General features: G+C 37.9%; 1 protein-coding gene across 1 annotated transcript in view; it reads left to right on the top strand.

Moving 5' to 3' along the window:
• The window catches only part of LOC133836169 (uncharacterized), a 75,364-nt gene that overhangs the window by 53,108 nt on the left and 4,422 nt on the right, over positions 1 to 17,834 (top strand). The window contains exons 3-5 of the mRNA XM_062266500.1: positions 9,887 to 10,212; positions 12,503 to 12,580; positions 12,906 to 13,038. Of these exons, the coding sequence (XP_062122484.1) occupies positions 9,887 to 10,212; positions 12,503 to 12,580; positions 12,906 to 13,038 (537 nt within the window). The remainder of the gene's footprint in view (positions 1 to 9,886; positions 10,213 to 12,502; positions 12,581 to 12,905; positions 13,039 to 17,834) is intronic.

Here is a 17,834-nt window from a genome sequence, read left to right as displayed (position 1 = left end):
GACTACAATGTAAGCTTTGGCGCGTTAAAGTGCGACGGTGTGTGTGACCAGCGACCTATTTGCCTAAGCATATACACGCTCACCGACAGACACACACAGACACACACACACACCACCCTAACACCAACACACACTTAAAGGCGCGCACTCACGCCTATGGTTGTTAACTCCCATTGGTTGGTGGGTTTTGAGCTGAGCTGGTTTTGGTTTTGGTTTTGCTTTGCTCAACTTAGCCCAAGCACTGAGCTCTGGTTTTGTTGGGTTTTTGGTTTGGTTTCGCTGGTTAGTCTGGTTGGTTTGCTTGGCTGCCTGGCTGCCTCTCATAACACATTAGTGAAAGTGAAAGCCTCCATAATGACTGCTCCCAGTTGATTTTAATTTGCTGTGCGTGTCTGTGTCACACTGTGCGCTCTTATGCCCATAAATTTATATTAGTTAGTCCGGGCAACAGCGTCAACAGCCTCAGCAGGAACAGCAACAGCAGCAGCAGCAAAGTCCATGACATCGAGATGCAGATGAAAATGACGATGGAGGAGATGATATTATGTTAGACGGTAGATGACGATGGCTTTGACGATGAGCCCGCATTGCTTATTTGCTCATATATGCTCATAAAGATTGTTAAATATTTCAGAACTGCCTTTTCGCTTAGACACTTATTCAGCTTTGCTCAAAATTATGCGAGAAAACTGGAGCAAATCGATTGTCGCATTAGGCTGCTTGTTAAGGAAAGACAGACAAATTTTTTGAGGCCATTAAATGAGTGTGTGTTCGTTTACACATACACAAGAAAGCTGTCTCAGCAGTTGAACGTGTCTAACAAGGCATGTCATAATTTGTCGCTTAAAATGTGAGAAAATCGAAATGTCATATTAAATATAAAAATGATTTCAAATTATTGACGAAAAGCAAAAATAATGCCAGAATTTAATATACTATTGAAGCATAATTTTTACGGAATTTTCAATGATCTCTTTATGATTTTTAATAAACTATTAAGCATTACATTAAACAGTTTGACAATTTGCAATTTAAATGGTCCACAAAATGCAACTGCAAATACTTAAATTCTTCAAGTGGAATTAAAGAAATATATACATATATATTTAAGAAACAGGTTTTCAGCTGTCGCTTGGCAATTTTTGGTCTCATGCTTTTCATTGTTAGCATGTCTTTTAGATGTTGAGTTCGATGTCTATTAATTAAAATCCACTCGACTATTTTATTGAAGCGTAATAACAGTTTTTTTGCCAAAAAGTTTCAATTTAATTTCATTAGCAATGCATGGCAGATATTTTTGCTTGTTTGGATTTTATGTGTATGTGTCTTGAGGGCTGCCCAAAATGAAATTTGATATAATCTGAGTACATTACAAAAGAAATAAATGGCAGCGCACTGGCAAAGGGCAAACATTGATTCAACTGGCCTCCTTTGCTTGTCGGATGGAAATCGAAGAAACCATTGAACGAAGCCGAGGATTGCAACTAAATCTAGCTGAGCTGGTTGGCTCAGATTTTGGACACATTTGAATTTCATTTGCAAGCTTACACATGGATGCATAAATATTTACGACTATTAGTCGAGGAGAGAATTTGAAACTTGAAAGTTTTTCGATCAGCTTTGCAAACGTATTTGCATATCGATGGCAATCTGATGCGGCGGAAGCGGCGGCATCTTTAGCTCCTAAAAAATACAATTAAAATAAACTTTACAAAACGTTTGCACTTTTTATGCATGCTTTTGGAAATGGTTTTAAATATTTTATGCTAAATCTATGTAAAAACATTTTTGCTGCACGAATTGAGTCAACAAAATGCAAATTAATTTGAGTCCAAGTTAGGAGGCGGCCCCCACAAAAGCTGCCAAACTGCCTTGTAAATCAAGAGAGACCCACAACAAGAACAAGGGCAAGGAAGTGTTTGCCTTTTGCACGTAGCCTATCATTATGAATAGCCTAAAAACTTCAACCATCCTCTCAGATGTCCCAAAACTTGAGCCATGTGTCTGTGTGTGTGTGTGCTTGTGTTATTTATTTATTATTTATGTAGCTCAACTAAACGTTTTGCCACAAAAATTATAGCATAATATGTCAAAAAGCAGAGGAAGGCCGTTTGCTTTAAATAATAACAGCTCAGCTTAGCTTTGCATCGCAACGAAATCTGTATACTCTTGTATTCTGTAGGCAATAACAATAAATCAATATTAATCTACTTATGAGAGCATAATAGATTACACAGAACTTTAGGTTAATATTTCAGGTTGAAAGGAAAATGTGTTATCAAACTGTTTGAGAATATAGAATTAGCTTTTCCTTTTAATATATTGGCGTATGGTTTTTAATCTCCACACATAAGATAATTGATTCTTTAATAATTAATACGTACGGGTATTTTTATTATAAGTCTTCTAACATATATTTATAAAATGTTCAGCTCTGTTTAAATTTAGCTGTCTTCGAAATTTACTTGAGTCTGTTGCATGCTGCATGTCTGAACTGAGTTGCTTAATTCTATTGATATTACGTATACGCGGCATGGCGCATGGTCATGCCAAGCACTCCTAAGCCGCAGCGAAAACTCTATAAATTCTAAAGCCGCTATTAGCTGCGACTTAGTAGCTATAGCGAGCCTCATAAATTCAGCGCTCAGCAGTAACAGCCAACAACAAAGTGGATTCTGTGTGGTTCTTCCTCTCTTTTTTTGTTTTGTTGTATTTTGTTCAGTCGCTGTTATGAATTTAAATGTGATGAACGAGCGGCGGTTTATTTTTTTTATTCTTGTACGCGTCACAGAGGCTGTCCAGTTATGGTTTTAGCTGGCAAATTGCTATGCAATACACGAGACTCTTCACCTTAAATCATTTGCCGCATCATTTAAAGCATGAGCAACTAAATGGAATTTTGTGTGAGAACGAGAGAGAGAGAGAATAAGAGAGTGGCGAGAGAGTGAGGCAGAAGTTTTGTAGCAAAGTTGTTGCCTCAGCAACGTAACTGGCAGCAACTTTGGGGGCACGCTTACTTTTTCGCTTTGTGCTTGCCGCTCGTAGTATTGGAAAAGTTTGTAGCCCGAGGCGAGTAGTTTTCAATGCGAGTTATGAAACCACTTAGCTGCCAGCTAACATAAGATCCCCAGATCTCCGGCACAGAGCAGCTGAACAGAGATACTGGCTCGCTAAAAGTTCCAAGGAGAGGGAGAGTGGAAGAAAATGTGAAAGAAAGTTATGCAAAAAGTCGAAAACTGGCTTTTAAATCATCGTCTGTCAGTGGCATAAGGAGCACAATTGCCCATACACTCAAGTGTAAACATCCACCTGGACGAAAAAAATTAAATAAAATAAAATCAAATTTATGCCTGTATGTGTAGGAGAGTATATAGATTGTATATTGACTTTGGCGCAAAATAATGGCTGGCAATTTGTAGAGCCTACTCGTTTTTTTTTCTTGTGATACTTTGTGATGCAGACAATGAAATATACTTGGGCAAACACATGCCCCAAATTGCTGCACGTGTGTGCATGTCCATATGTGTGTGTGTGTTTGTAGGTTCGTGTGTGTGTGTGTGTGTGTGTGTATGGTCCTAAGCACCATCATCAGTTACAAGTGTGAACAATAAATTGTCATCAGCTTTGCGCCGTAGACTTTGCTTCTACTTCTTCAATTTATGGCCGATTTTCAATTTGTATGCCCCGCGACCAATTCACACACTCACGATTACAAACGACGCGACTGTCGAATCGAAAGACCTTCGAGACTCAAATGCCACGTAGCCTATACACACACACTTGCACAGTCTTGTTGTCGCAGCTCGAGCTTTCGGCATCAGTTTGAGAGTCTGAGCTGCTTTTCATGCGGCACCAACTTGACAACGCTCATAAGTATGCTACACAAAAAGCGTCGTGACCCCCTCGCCGAAATAAATAAAGAAAACAAAACGGATGTGAAGCAAAAAAAAAAACACATCATGTGAAGTTTTCTTTTCGTTTTCGTTTTCATTTGCTGCCGATGCTGCTGCTGCTGCTGTTGTTGTTGTTTGCTTTGTCGCTGACATTTATTGCGCACATTCGCTGCCATTGATTTTTTATGCGTTTTTGAAGTAGTTCAGTTGGCGACGCTCATAAGTAGGCAACGCTTTTTTCAATTTTTCTGTTATTCGCTTTTTTTGTCAGTTTCTTCCTTTTTTTACAGACAGTAAATATCATGTGTGTGCTTGTTTGCGTCGCATTAATGTTGTTGCTGCTGCTGTGAAGTATATTTTAATATGCTTGCCGGAAACTTAATAAAGTTTCATTGTTGTCGTTGTTATTGTTGTTGTTGTTATTATATTCTGCTCGCTCTTCGTTGTTGTTTGCCAAGAGAAAACTTTCGACATTATTGACAGGCAATGGCATATGAGATTTATGGCAACACTATGAATTTTATATGACTTTTGAGTGTCGTTCAAAATTGCGTCCCACTACACTAAAGTTGAGTTTCATGTTGACAAATTAAGTGTTTAAAAAAAAGATAGCTAAATTTTAAAGTTGTGATATCTAATTAATTTCTGTTAGTTGTGTTACAATCATTTATTATCAGTTTATAGCAGCTGCAATAAAAGACAAGGCGGATTTTAATCGTTTGAATAAACGGTGTTATTGGATATGCATATATCCTGACACGTTTCAACTCAAGCATAACATTGTTAAATGGATCAAAAGCTGTGCCTGAGCATCTCGTACATGCAAAATGGATTTTTGCAGCTCGCTTAAAATATTAGAGTAGATGTGGAATTTTTGAAGCTAGCTAGAACTCTTGGGCTCCAGCATGCAGTCAAGTCAATGAACGCTGAAGACGCCATTAATCTTCGTGTTACATTCGAGCTGCAGTCAGAAGAAGAGGGGAGTGAAGGGGACACAGTTAGTCGTGTACTTGCTACGTGCTGTCGTGTAGAGCGACACTTGCAAACAGCCTGGGGGCTATGTTGCAGTTTGACTTGAGCTCTAGTTTTCAACACAGTCTCTTTTTGTACCGAGCATTCGAAATATTATACGCCTATCTTAGACATCTTTTTTTGCACAGTCTATTTGTCTGTCGTTTTTAATGCCCTGGGGCTATTTGCTTGACCGGCGTACATTCTATGAACCTTTCCCTGGAATAGGCTTTTGGCTGTGGGGCTTAAAAACAGTTTGGCTATTTTGTATGACGACGATGATGATCCCGCCCATTTATACAAATATGCCCACGCTACAAGTGAGCAAAGAAGCTAGAACACATAGCATATAGTACAGCCTTGAAGGCCTTCGGGGGCCAAGCTTCCGTTTCCAAAAGACAGACAACAGGGGGCGAGAGACGACAGAGCGACGCAATGGCAACGGCAACGGCAACGGCAACTAAGCAATATGCACAACAAGCCACAGACGCCTTTTGATATGCAAAATAAAATTGTGCACAACGATTTTAATAAATATTCCCCACACACCACCCAAGTGACGATGCGAGGACACGACTACGACAACGAGAACGACAAAAGCAACGACATCGACGTCGACATCGGCGTCGAGCTGAGGATGAGCAGCTTATTGAATTTTTCAGAAGCCTTTTTCTTTTGACTGTGGCTGCTTCCAATAGTGAATTGTTTTGTTGTTATTTCTTCGCCTCTTGTTGTGGCTTAAATGCTTTAAGCCAAATGCTTTTAAAGTGATTAAGTTTTTCGAGCATAAAATACTTCTCTAAAAATAACCTTAAAAGGAGCTTGCATACATCTTGATTACTGTGCTAATTGGGCAAACAAAAGCATCGAGGTGAAAATGCATCTTAAAATTATATGTATGAGAATTTATTTTTATTCGCCTGGACGTTGAACAATCTTTTAAAAACTAACGACAGGCTTATAATTTAATGCAATGACTGAGTGGCCTTTCTTAACAATATATCTTACTTATTTGTCCATTTTCCATATAAATTTCTTAAAGCAATATTATTTTAAAGATGCATTATTTTATTAGCTCTTCAAGCATTTAAAATTTAGGTATTTCCTTTGTCGAGTCGAGTATTTCCACAGAGCATTGTGACTCTCACATTACATGACAATTGTGGGCGAATAATAAACAATTTTGCTGTATTGATATGTTGTCTGCGTCAACAAATCAAAAGTAAATCCGTAAAGCAGCTTTATGTTCCCACCTAACCGGCATATTATGAGCGCTAAGCCCACAATAAGTAGGCATTGACATTTACTTTTGTGTCGGCCAATCGTTGAATAAGTGCTGCCAAGGTCAATCAATGGCTTATTGAAAACCAGCTTTGACAGTACTTGGCAGCACTTTTGCTGTTTGCTGTTTTTATGTGCATTCAACAAACTTCTTGACATTACTTTGTTTCTCTTTACTTTATTTTATGATGCCCTTGTAGTTACTTCAGTGCTGTTAAATTAAAAATAAAATAAACAAAATGCCAAGCCACATGAGAGCAAAGAATATGCAAAAGCGCAGAAACTTTATAGGCTCATCAGCTACAAACAAAAAAAAACACAATATATATATATAGCGGAAGACCTGGAGCATAACAAAAACACACTCGACAAAAAAACAAACAAAATAAATGTGAAGAGTCAAAGAGGCCAACCATCAACCGCAGCCCAACAGCAGCTAACCAAGCCAACCACGCAAACAGGCATCGAAATCAGGCAGGCAGTCATCCAGTCAGCCAACCAACCAATCAGCTAACCAAGTCAACCAGTCATTAAGCTCCATGCCCTTCAATTCAACTGCCGGCGACCTCCACTCAACCAGCGACGACGTTATCAAGAGCGAGAAAAAAAGTCGATCGTTAAATCAAAAAGGCGCATTCGAGTGCCTGCAACATCATTAGTTGCAGTTCATACACACTCAAGCGCAAGTTATGATGCAGATAGACTTCTCTCCTCCCTCCATTTCTACTCTTCTTCCTTCACATCGCGAACGCGCCCACTTTTTTTGTGTGAGGTGTCCAAATTAAATTTGCATCAGTTGCTCGACGAGCATCTAAATGATGCCAAAAAAATGTATGAATGTGTGTGCAACGTGTGTGTCTGTTGCATAAAGCCAAACAACAACAAGGAGTAACAACAACAACAAGTGCACTACTCGCTTTGGCGCGTTTGCATGTTGTAGTTTTATATCTTTTATTGCGCTCTGTTCTGCTCGTTTCATACCCTGTATTTAAAAGGCTTATGGTGAGTATGCTAGGGTATCATTTAAAATAAAAATTTTCGGAAAAATCGTAGTCAGTTTTCTGAATTAAGTTACGAGCTAAAGGGTATATAAAAGTCTCTCTTTCATGGCCATACATTTAAAGAGCAGCGCATCTCTTTTATACCCGTTAGAAGGGTATTATAATTTTGTGCCACCATTATGTGTATAACAGACAGATGCAGGCATCTTCGACCCTATAAAGTATATATATTCTTGATGACCGTCAGTAGCCAAGACGATCTCACCGTGTCCGCCTGGCAAAAACACCTATTTAACAAATAGGTATATTTTACCAAATTTAACGTTTGGTATATTTATAATAAATATGTGGTATATTAATTTAGTATATTTTAAAATTTAATACCGCCCTGTTTTGATATTATTCACAATAGGTAGCGGGTATCTCATAGTCGAGCACACTTGACTGATGGTTACTTGTTTTTTTGCGCCAACACATGTGAATGCTAATGTCTACCTTTGCCTTCCCCCGCGCTGCTTCCTGTGTGTGTGGGCACTTAAATAATTTAGATTTTTGTGTCTAACATGCACAAGTGCCACAACGGCCTAAAAGATTCAAGTGCAGCTGCAGCAGCAGCAACAGCAGCAGCAACTGCCAAAGTGAGTGACCCAGTTAGCAAAGGTGTAAAAGAGAAAGAGACAGCAGTAGAGATAGAGACAGAGAGCGAGAGAGAGAGAGAGAGAAAGAGAGACAGCGCATGGAGCAACAGTAGCAAACGAGCTAAATTGAGAAGCAACCGCGTGCGCTGAGTTATAAGTGTCGTCAACCTGTGACTGTCACTACGATTGTGACTGCGACTGTTATTCTGGTCTAAACTGCCACATGGCTGACATTATGCGCTCATTAAAATGTCAAATAAATGCAAATGCAAATGCGAGAAAAAAAAAACAAATGGAAGAAAAAATGCGAAATGCATTTTACTTTGGAATTCAAAGCGAGAGAAACTGGGAAAAGCAAAACATGAAGAATGGATGCGAAAGAATCTGTCTGCCAAGTGTTGCACTTAAAAATGGATAATACATGACAATATTTAAACCAAAGAGAATTTTTTTTGTGGCTTCCATGATAAGTGCATACATATAGATGACATTAACATATATGTACATATGAGTGATGGGTGTCTATAATTTATTCATGCAAACAATGTGAACTTTGAACTTTGCTAAACGGTCAATGGGAACTAAAGGTTATGCATTGAATAAATACAGACAACTCGTCGAGGAAATTTGAACGTGATGTGAGCTGACTTAAATTTGGCTTACTACATTTAAAAATTGTTAACAGTAAACCAAATAATTAAAATATCTATATCGATGAGGTCAAAATATTGCATCCTAGAGAATATAAAAATAATAAAAATTTCTAAAATAAAATAAATATATGGAAAATTAATTTGTCGTTTTATAGAAGTTTAAAAAATATTGTATTGTTTTTTTTATTTATTTTTTTTTGATTGATTGTAAATTATATTATTTTGTTTAAGCTTTATTATATCACTTTGCAACACAAATTATTTTTGAGTAATTTACATATTTTGTTTTATTGGCTAAGTATATTCAAATCGTTATTAATTAACTTATTAAATTGAAGAGACTGTGCTTATTTTTTTTTTTACATATGCGGCTTACCATTAACAACATTATTGCAATTATCTTTATATGTATTACTCAATAAACGCTTTTAATTTTGATTGCAGTTACCAAGTTTAAGTTGGTTGGCTTCAATTGAAACTTTTAACTTTAAGTGTGCATTCGATTCACAGCTCCCCCACATAATCATTGAGCTGCTATTAATTGTAGCACTTCTAGCGCGAAACACTCATTAACTGTAATTTTTGTGCGCTGCTGTCAAAAATGTTTACCACTTGAGCCAAAGGCGTTGCTGTAAGGCAACAACAACAACAAGAAAAAAAGTGAACAGCCAAAAAGGCGCAACAATAACAGCCAAACAGCGGAGCAGTTGGCTTGGTTTATGTGCACTTCCGGCCGCAGTGGCCATTAAAGCGCTCATTTATTTTAATTAAAAACAATTTCCGTTGTTTAGCTGAAGTGTGGGCGAGCAGCGAATGGCGAGTGGCAAATGGCGAGTGTGTGTAAAGGGCAAACAGAGAGGAAATCATTCAATTGCTGGGCCATATGGTTTTTCGTAATTATTATAACGAGCATTTCCCGCACGTCATTTCATTGGGGGTTCCGTTGCATTCACCTCGACTCATTCGCAATCCCATTCTTATTGCGGCATATTTGAGATAAATGAGCGTAGTGAAAAATACTTGCACAGCTATTTGACTTATCTCCACACACACAAACACAGAGACTATTGTGAAGGACCTCTTTTACTCGTGTTTCCCAAGGCATTGAGTGGCATTTAATTAATTTGTAGTGAAAAAGAGGCATAGAGATGCTCTCATCCTTTATCGTTGCCAGTATATTCAATCTCTTCATTCAGCTTTAAGTGGATTTAATTTGCTGCTCTATGCATGCACCATGTGTGTGCTCTATGTGTAACTATGTATCGGCCTAAGCTGTAAATGAAGTTCTGATCCAGCTATCGATAGTTGGCAGCAATGCGAATGCTTCAATTCAATTCAATTCAATCAACAATTTCAGCACATTTGCTTATTCAATTCACAATTCTTCTTCTCTTCTCTGCCCTTTGCAGCTGGAAGCATTTTAGACAACGGACTGTTGCCCTCCATTGCCGCTGTGGATGATGTATATATCGCCTCACTGGTCCATGACCACAACTATAACAGCAACAGCAACAGCAACAAGAACAAGAATAACCACAACGTCAACGGTAACCACCATCTGCACCACAACAATGTGGCTCAGTTTGACAATGCACTGGACGAGCTCGATGAGCAAGTGGACGAGGCAACTTATCCGCCGCCAGTGTTTGACTTTGGCATGCCCAGGAATATAACGGCACGAACAGGACACACGGCAGCCATCAATTGTCGCGTTGACAATTTGCGCGATAAATCGGTGAGTCAAGTGGGCGGTCTTATCTCAAAATGCTTTTCCCTTACACATAAATATATTTCACATTTTTTCTTTATGGATTTTTAACTATCGCTTAGGCAAATATTGACCCCGCCGCCTCAGGCAAACTAGTCAAGCTGAAAATCAAGTTACCGCCAAAGTCGCCAAGTTTCACGTTGGCTTTTTTTTTTTGTTCTTTTACAGCAGCAGCTTTCAGTTTTCTGTTTCTTTTGTCAGTTTGTTCAGCTACTCGTATCGTTTTCCGGTTCCGCTTGCTTGTGCTTTGTCCTTGCCATCATCTCTCATCACATCTTTTGGTCATTTTCTTGCTTGAATGACAGAGTTCCAGCGTTCGCTTGCCCTCCGTTATGCTCTCTGTTCCCTCATGCTGTTTCTTGCTCCTTTGTCAGTCCATTGGCATTCGCCAGCAAAGTTCAGTTTATGGCTTTGCATTGTGTTTCATTTTTTTTCTATATTTTTTTTTTGCTCAGCCACCCTTACTTCATTTTTAATTTTGTTATTTTTTCAGCTTTCTTTTCATCACTCTCTTTTTCTTTTTTTGTATCTATTGATTGCTACGCTGCTTCATCAACTTTAAACTTTGTTTTTTTCTCTGTTTTATTCTTTGCACTTTACACTTCACTTGAGGGCGGAGGGCGTTGGGCGTAGGGCGTGGGGCGGTCTGTTTGGTGGTCGTTTGTAACATAACTTGGTCTTCAATTGCTCTGAATTGTGTGAACAATTTTCAAACAGTGGCTACAAATAGCATTGAAAGTCCTTCGAGCACTTTCGCCGCCGCTGCTGCTGCTTCATCAAACTTAAATTATGTATATAACCTTTGTGCAGCATTTGAGTAACAAATAATGTTGCCACCAGAAGCATAAATTGCTTGAGAAATTTGTTATTTCTCCACGGATTAAATTACTATATATTTTATGAACGCTGTAGGTATTAAATCCTTGGAGTTTTTTTGTTTATTTTACTTCTGCCGAAAGCTGAGAAATTTATGTAATATCCGATTGCAAATGTTACACTAATGAGTTTAAGATAGGGCAACGCTTTAAGTTCATTTGGACACAAAGTATCTGTTTCTCAAATCTGAATAAAAGATACATTTTTACAGCTTTTAAGTTTGATAGGCATCGTAACTTTTAACGTTAACAAGTTTTGTCAAGTATTTAACAAAAAAAAAAAAGCAGCCAACAATAGTGCTCTCTGTACCTTTGGCATCATTAATCTAAATAATTTCGAAGGTCAGTTAAGGTGCAAAGTTTGAAGCTTAACTTGAATGAATTTCAAGCAGCTGTTTAAGTTGCGAACGCAGTTGCTTAATCTATCATTGCTGGCTGCTACTTCTCACGGTCCTTTTGCTGTACCCTTTCATTTTTGGTTTTCGGTTTTTTTTCCATTTTGCTGCGACTTCTTTAGCCTTGCTTTGTGAATCCACTTAGACGTGGAAGACCTATCGCCTTCGTCCAGCAAGAGCAGCAGTGCCAGCTCACCTTATTCATCAACAAGCTCGTCATCATCCATTCCCACTCTGAGTCAGATTTAGTAGCACCTTTTTGTTGCTCTTCCTCTTTTTCGTTTTTTACTTTTTTATGAGGGGTAAGCGGCATTTCCTTTTGCCACTTTGACACTTTTAGTTTTGGCTTGAGCTCTTCTTTTTTTTGTATTTTACTGTTTTCAATGTCTTTTTTTTGTTTTTTTTTGTCGATGTTATTTTTTTTTGGGTTTTTTTTTTAAATTCTTTTTTTGTTGTTGTTCATGTCTGTTGGAGTAGCGAAAAGTTTTGGCTTGCCTGCGGCAGGCGCGCAGATTACTTTTCGGTTGAAGCCACCATTTTTTGGAGGCTTTGGCAAGTTTAAGCCGCTGACATTTTGGGCACGCACTTCGTCGTTCTCTGTGCGCTCCTTTGCAGGCTTTGCTCACAGCATTTCAGTGTGTGAGTGCCTCGCAAATCGCTTTGTCTGCCGCCGATGCTGATGCTGCTGCTGTTCCACAGACGGTGAGAGTATTTGCAGAAAGTTTTTTAGTTAGTTTTTTTTTCTGTTACCTGCCGTTGCTGTTCCACTATACTCTACTTTACTCTACTCTCTGTTCTGTAGTTCATTTTGCTGTTCGGTTTATTAAATTTTCCTCCTTTATTTGGGCTTTGTTCGTCCCTTTCGTTTTGGGGACAGGGCAAAGCAATTTTTAAAATTGACTTAGGCGTTTGCCGTCCTTTTGTCCTGCGCTTGCCTGGTCTCACTAAATCTATCTCACTTTCTGTGTGTGTATGTTCTATTTGCAGGTATCCTGGATAAGGAAACGCGATTTGCACATTCTGACTGCAGGCATTCTGACCTACACATCAGACGAACGCTTTAAGGTGCGTATACGTAATCTACTTATTCTCTGTCTCTGTCCCTGTCTCTCTGTGTCTGTTTATCGCCATCTACCACTGTTCTTTGTGTGTCTGAGCTCGTCTAGCTTATTAAATGGCCAAGAGGCATGCGCTGGCCATTTGTAAAGCCAAGTCGGCTTAATTGCGTATGCAATTCGGTGCTTGCTCCTGTGCTGTTTTGCCGTTGCCCAACTTGTGTGCATTGATTAAATTTGCCCAAGGACACCTAGAGCCCCGCCTCTCAGCTCCAGCTGTCTCCGATAACTTAGTTGCCCTCAGCGATTTATCTATGCATTGTGTGTGCTTGCAGGTCGTACGCACCGCCGACTCCAAGGATTGGACGTTGCATGTGAAATATGCTCAGCCACGTGACAGCGGCATCTACGAGTGCCAAGTGAATACGGAGCCAAAGATTTCGATGGCATTCCGCCTGAATGTCATAGGTGAGTTAAGCAAAAGCATCCAGCATCCAGCATCCAGCATTGCAATTCTCTCTTCTACTCTGATTTCCATTTTCGATTCATACGCATTGTCAGCGAGTCGTCGTAGTCGTCTGCACGAGTTGCAGGTTGCCAGCTGTAGCAACTTGCAACTTGCGACTTGTAACTTTTTATACTACACACCACCCAGGGGAAGAGTCTTTTAAATTGGGCACAAACTTTGCCCAGTCGCTGACTGAAGGCGCATAAAGGAGCAACGGGTTTTCGCAAAAGTTTCCGTTGCTCATGTGTTATATTGCAACATTGATGTGTGTGTGTGTGTGTAAATGTGATACAATGTTGCTTATATGTATATACATATAACATTAAATGGGGGTTTTTTGTTTTATGCTCAATTTAAAAGTTAGTCCAATTTTTTTACTTATGTATATTAAAAGCGCTTTTTTTAGATTAAAATGTAAGCGTCTTTTAGATTATACCATATTTATGTATTGTCCTTATTGAGCTATTAAATACATTGTTTATTTTATTAATATTACATTATTTTCCAAAACTTTGTATTGACGATTTTAAGATAGAGGAATGAATAGAGCTTAATGATTGTTTGTTAATTTTGGTTTTTACAAAAAACTCTGCGAGAGCTTCACAAATTATTATTTTTTTTGTTTTATATACTAAAGTATTGGAAAAAGTTGTAGTCATGTAAAAAAGCTATAGTCGAGATTGCTCGACTATGAGATAGCCGCTACTGATTTTCAATAAAGCCATACTATAAAAAAAAACCAACTTAAATTAATGAAAAATGCCAGAATATAACGAAGACTCTCTTTGGAATATAGTTTTATCTTTTGGAGTCTCTGAGATGTAAGAGTTCATACGGCCAAGACGATATGGCTGTTGAGGCTGATCAAGAATATAAGAATATATATATACTTTATGAGATCGAAGATACATTTTTCTAACTGTTACATAAGTTTGCTGCAGGCACAACGTTATATTTCCCTTCTACTTTATGGGTAGCGGCTATTAAAATATTTTTAATTAAATTGTGTTGTGTATTTTAATCATTGTTTTTTCTTGTATCCGTTTAAAAAGTTTAATTTTAGTGTTATTAATTGTTTGATTTAAAATAAAAATTGAAGTTTTTAAACTATTTTTCTTTGTTTACTCACATTATTTATTGTGTTGTGTATTTTAATCATTGATTTTTCTGTATCCGTTTAAAATGTCTAATTTTAGTGTTATTAATAGTTTGATTTAAAATAAAGATTGAAGTTTTTAAACTATCTTTATTTGTTTACTCATATTATTTATTTGAAGACAATTAGACGCTCTAAGTGAGTACGATAATTGTATGTGTTTATCGGTCACTTGCACGCCAATTTATACAGAGAAAATCAATTAAAGTACGTGTACGTTCTGTAGTCCTATATCTGAATTTAACGCAATGGTTATTTTGCTACTATACGTTCTTCAATCAATTAATATCACAAATTTATTTGTTTTCATTCAAAATGTTAAATTATTATTAATTGTTTTTTATTAAACATATTTTCAATTTTCCAGTTTTTAAACTGTTTCTAAAATATAATTTACTCAAATTAGAATTTATTTATTTCAAGTTATTTAGGCAATTAGCCGCTCTAAGCTAGTTCGCTAATTTGATGTGTTATCGTGTCATTTGCACGCCAATCAATTAGAGTACGTATACGTCGTGTAGTCCGTACAGTTAGAAACGTTAATGTAGGTCAACGCTATGGTTTGGGTATATCAATTTGCAGGCATTTACGTATACATATATATACTCTGCACACTTACATACAGAGACGAGTTTATGTTGGTACGCAGTGAGAGTGAGAGAGAGAGAGAGATGAGAAACTCTGCCTTTTGTGGTAGCGAAACTTTGCTGTCTATTTTTCTACACGTTTTGCATGCAAACGCAATTTGCATTTAAATTCAATACTAAATTCATATGCTGCCTGTAATACACACCAGCCAATGAGGGCGTGGCCCCGAGGGCGTTACGCTGTCTGCGTTCGGGTTTCACTGTGGGCGAGTGTGTATGTGTGTGTGCGTGGGTGTGTGTGTCTGGGTTTGTGTAGCAGGCATCCTTTGAGGTGTTTTTGCACGTTCTCACCACGATCTCGTACCATTGTTTTGGCATTTTACAAGTTTTCTACAATGGATTTCCGTTGCAGGCAATATTTTGCGTCTCAGCTTCAAGTCGCTGTTGCTGTTGCTGTTGCTCTTGCCTCCTGTGTATTCAGACACTCCTTGTAGTGAGTTAGTGTGCGTGTTTGTTATAAATTGCTACACAAAAGCATGCACGTTCATGTTTCATTCATGTACGTAAAATTGATTTCAAACTTTATTTTCGCCTTTTTTTTGCTGTTGTTGTGTGGCCCAGTCCAGAAGCCAACTTGTAGCTCAATGTTTGTCATCATGTCCGAAAGTTTCTCTTAGTTATTTATTTATTTTTCGCTTGCTGTTGTTGCTGGCAAAGTTAATTGAAATTATTGAATAGTTTACCATCAAATTGCTTAGCTGAAAGTCTGCAAATCTCAGATGCACGTTTCGTGTGTTGTGTTGTGTTTTGTTATTTGTTTGCTTGCTTGTTTTGTGGAGATTGGTTTAGTTTGCTTTTGATTCACTTTGATTCAATTTAATACGATTCGTTTCGAGTCCGATTCGTTGGGAGGTTGCTGTTGTTATGTATTCCCTAATGTGCATTCAATCGTTTACTTGACCACTTTTGGCCCACTTGACGGCCATTCATGTGATTCAATAATACCTACGTAAAAATGTGCTCACATCTTTGCCGTGTGTGAAAATTGTGAAAATTGGCGCACATGTCTTGACATGCTAGATTTAACACAAGTATACCGTTAGCTGTTGGCAGCACCTGGGGAATTTTCAACGTGCAACACAAATTGGCTGGCAGCAGCCAACCGAGGGTTTATTTATAACAAACTCAACGCAAATCTCATCAACATCTTTTAAAGTCAAATCAACGCTGCAACATCCTCTGGCTTCCGTTATAAAATCCACTCGTTTTCTACACGTTGCAGCAAACTGCAGCAAGAGTCGCAAAAGTACATGAAATATAATCTATTCCATTTCTTCGCCCCTCCCCCCCATTTCGTTAACCCACGCATAGCACTTTGAATTGGATTTTATCCCGGCGACGGGAAGTCGCGGCAATGCCAAGAAAAATTTATGCTAATGATTTGAAAGGCAAAAGTAAAAGCAAAAGCAAACAACAAAAAAAAAATAAAATAAAAAACCAAATTGTTGAGCGCAGATTTCACGTTTGGCTTCTGCAGTTGGCAGCGTGATAAAATATTCTGTCACCGGTCTTACGCGCCCAAAAAATGCCACGAAGAGGAAGGATTTCCTTAAAAATGAACAGCATTCCTCAACTCAGCTGAGGGCAAACAAAGATTTCGCTTTTTTCGAGTATGCAAAACATTGCTTTTGTTTGCACGAATTGTGACATGAATCATGCAATAAGTTTCCCCCAAACTTCTTATATAATTTGTGTGTACATTTCTTTTTTTGGAAGATGAGTATAACCGTGAAAGTATGTGATTTAATGCGTGAAAGCTGTGTTTTCATATCTTCAGCAGTCTGCAACAATTTAAACCCATTTTCATTTGACCTGCATATTCATATTCACCTTTGTTGCAAGTTCCCCAAAAACTTGCAACTAGGACAAATTCACTTTTATTCATCGCTTGCCTTCGTTTTCCTCATTTATCTCCGCTGTATAGTTTCTCTTTTTTTTGTTTGTTACAATCATGAATTTCTTTTTCGCTGCAATGTTAATTTGGCTTAGTAGATAGCTTTTCCTGACTATGATGTGAATTTTTAGGAAAACTACATTTCCACACTAATTTTACGCTATTTTTTGAAGATTGTATTTTCATTTTGTTATGTGAGTTATGGCAGTTTATTAAAGAATTTTTCTATCTACAGTAAAATTTTATTTGAGCGCATAATATTAATTGATTTTGCACTTGTTTGGATTCTTCTTTTTTTTTTTGCTTTGGGCACATTTAGTTGGAAGTATAAATAGATTTTCTCTTGAAATATCTACATTGAAAATCTGGCTTATAAACAGAGCGAAGCTCTGGCGAAGCAGTCGCCATTCAGGTGGCCATTATCTGAAGAGTCAATTTCAGGAAATTGTTCTCGTCTGGTCTGTGTGTCTTTGTGTTATCAAATGCCGGCCATAACAGGCACATAATAATAATAAAAAGAAGAAAAAAATCGAAAGACAAGCATACTCGAGTTGAGAGTGCTCGACGTGTAGTAAGCTAGTTTGTCAAAGTATAACAAATATTAACTGACGCAATGGAAAATATTTCGTTTTACTATTTCAACGGAGTGGGAGACAATTAACGAAGATAATATTTATGATAAAATTGAGCCCATAATTCAATTGAGTTCAATGCCTATCTATGCGATCTGTTTACAGGGTATATAAATATAAAGTAAAGAGACTGGGCGAGAAAACTAAATGAAATGGCAAAACTAGCACATAAAAATTTGTAACCACAAAGCCTCTAACATTTTTGTGTGTATTTGCTAGGCGACGGGGATAACTGGGAGAATGGATTAGGTGGGTTGATTGTTGGACATTTCATTGTTGTCGTTGGCTTTTGGTGTATCATTGACTCATTGTTTGTGAGGGCGTGGCAAGGCCAATGAAGCTGTTGGCTGCCTGGAACAATTCTTGTTGCTGTCGCGCATTTTACACACATTTTAAGTGTTGTTAGCTAGTTGTTATTGTGACTGAC

This window comes from Drosophila sulfurigaster, chromosome 2L (assembly GCF_023558435.1).
Source record: "Drosophila sulfurigaster albostrigata strain 15112-1811.04 chromosome 2L, ASM2355843v2, whole genome shotgun sequence".
Taxonomy (NCBI): domain Eukaryota; kingdom Metazoa; phylum Arthropoda; class Insecta; order Diptera; family Drosophilidae; genus Drosophila; species Drosophila sulfurigaster.
The sequence above is the reverse complement of the archived record's forward strand: the minus strand, read 5'-3'. Positions and strand labels throughout refer to the sequence as shown.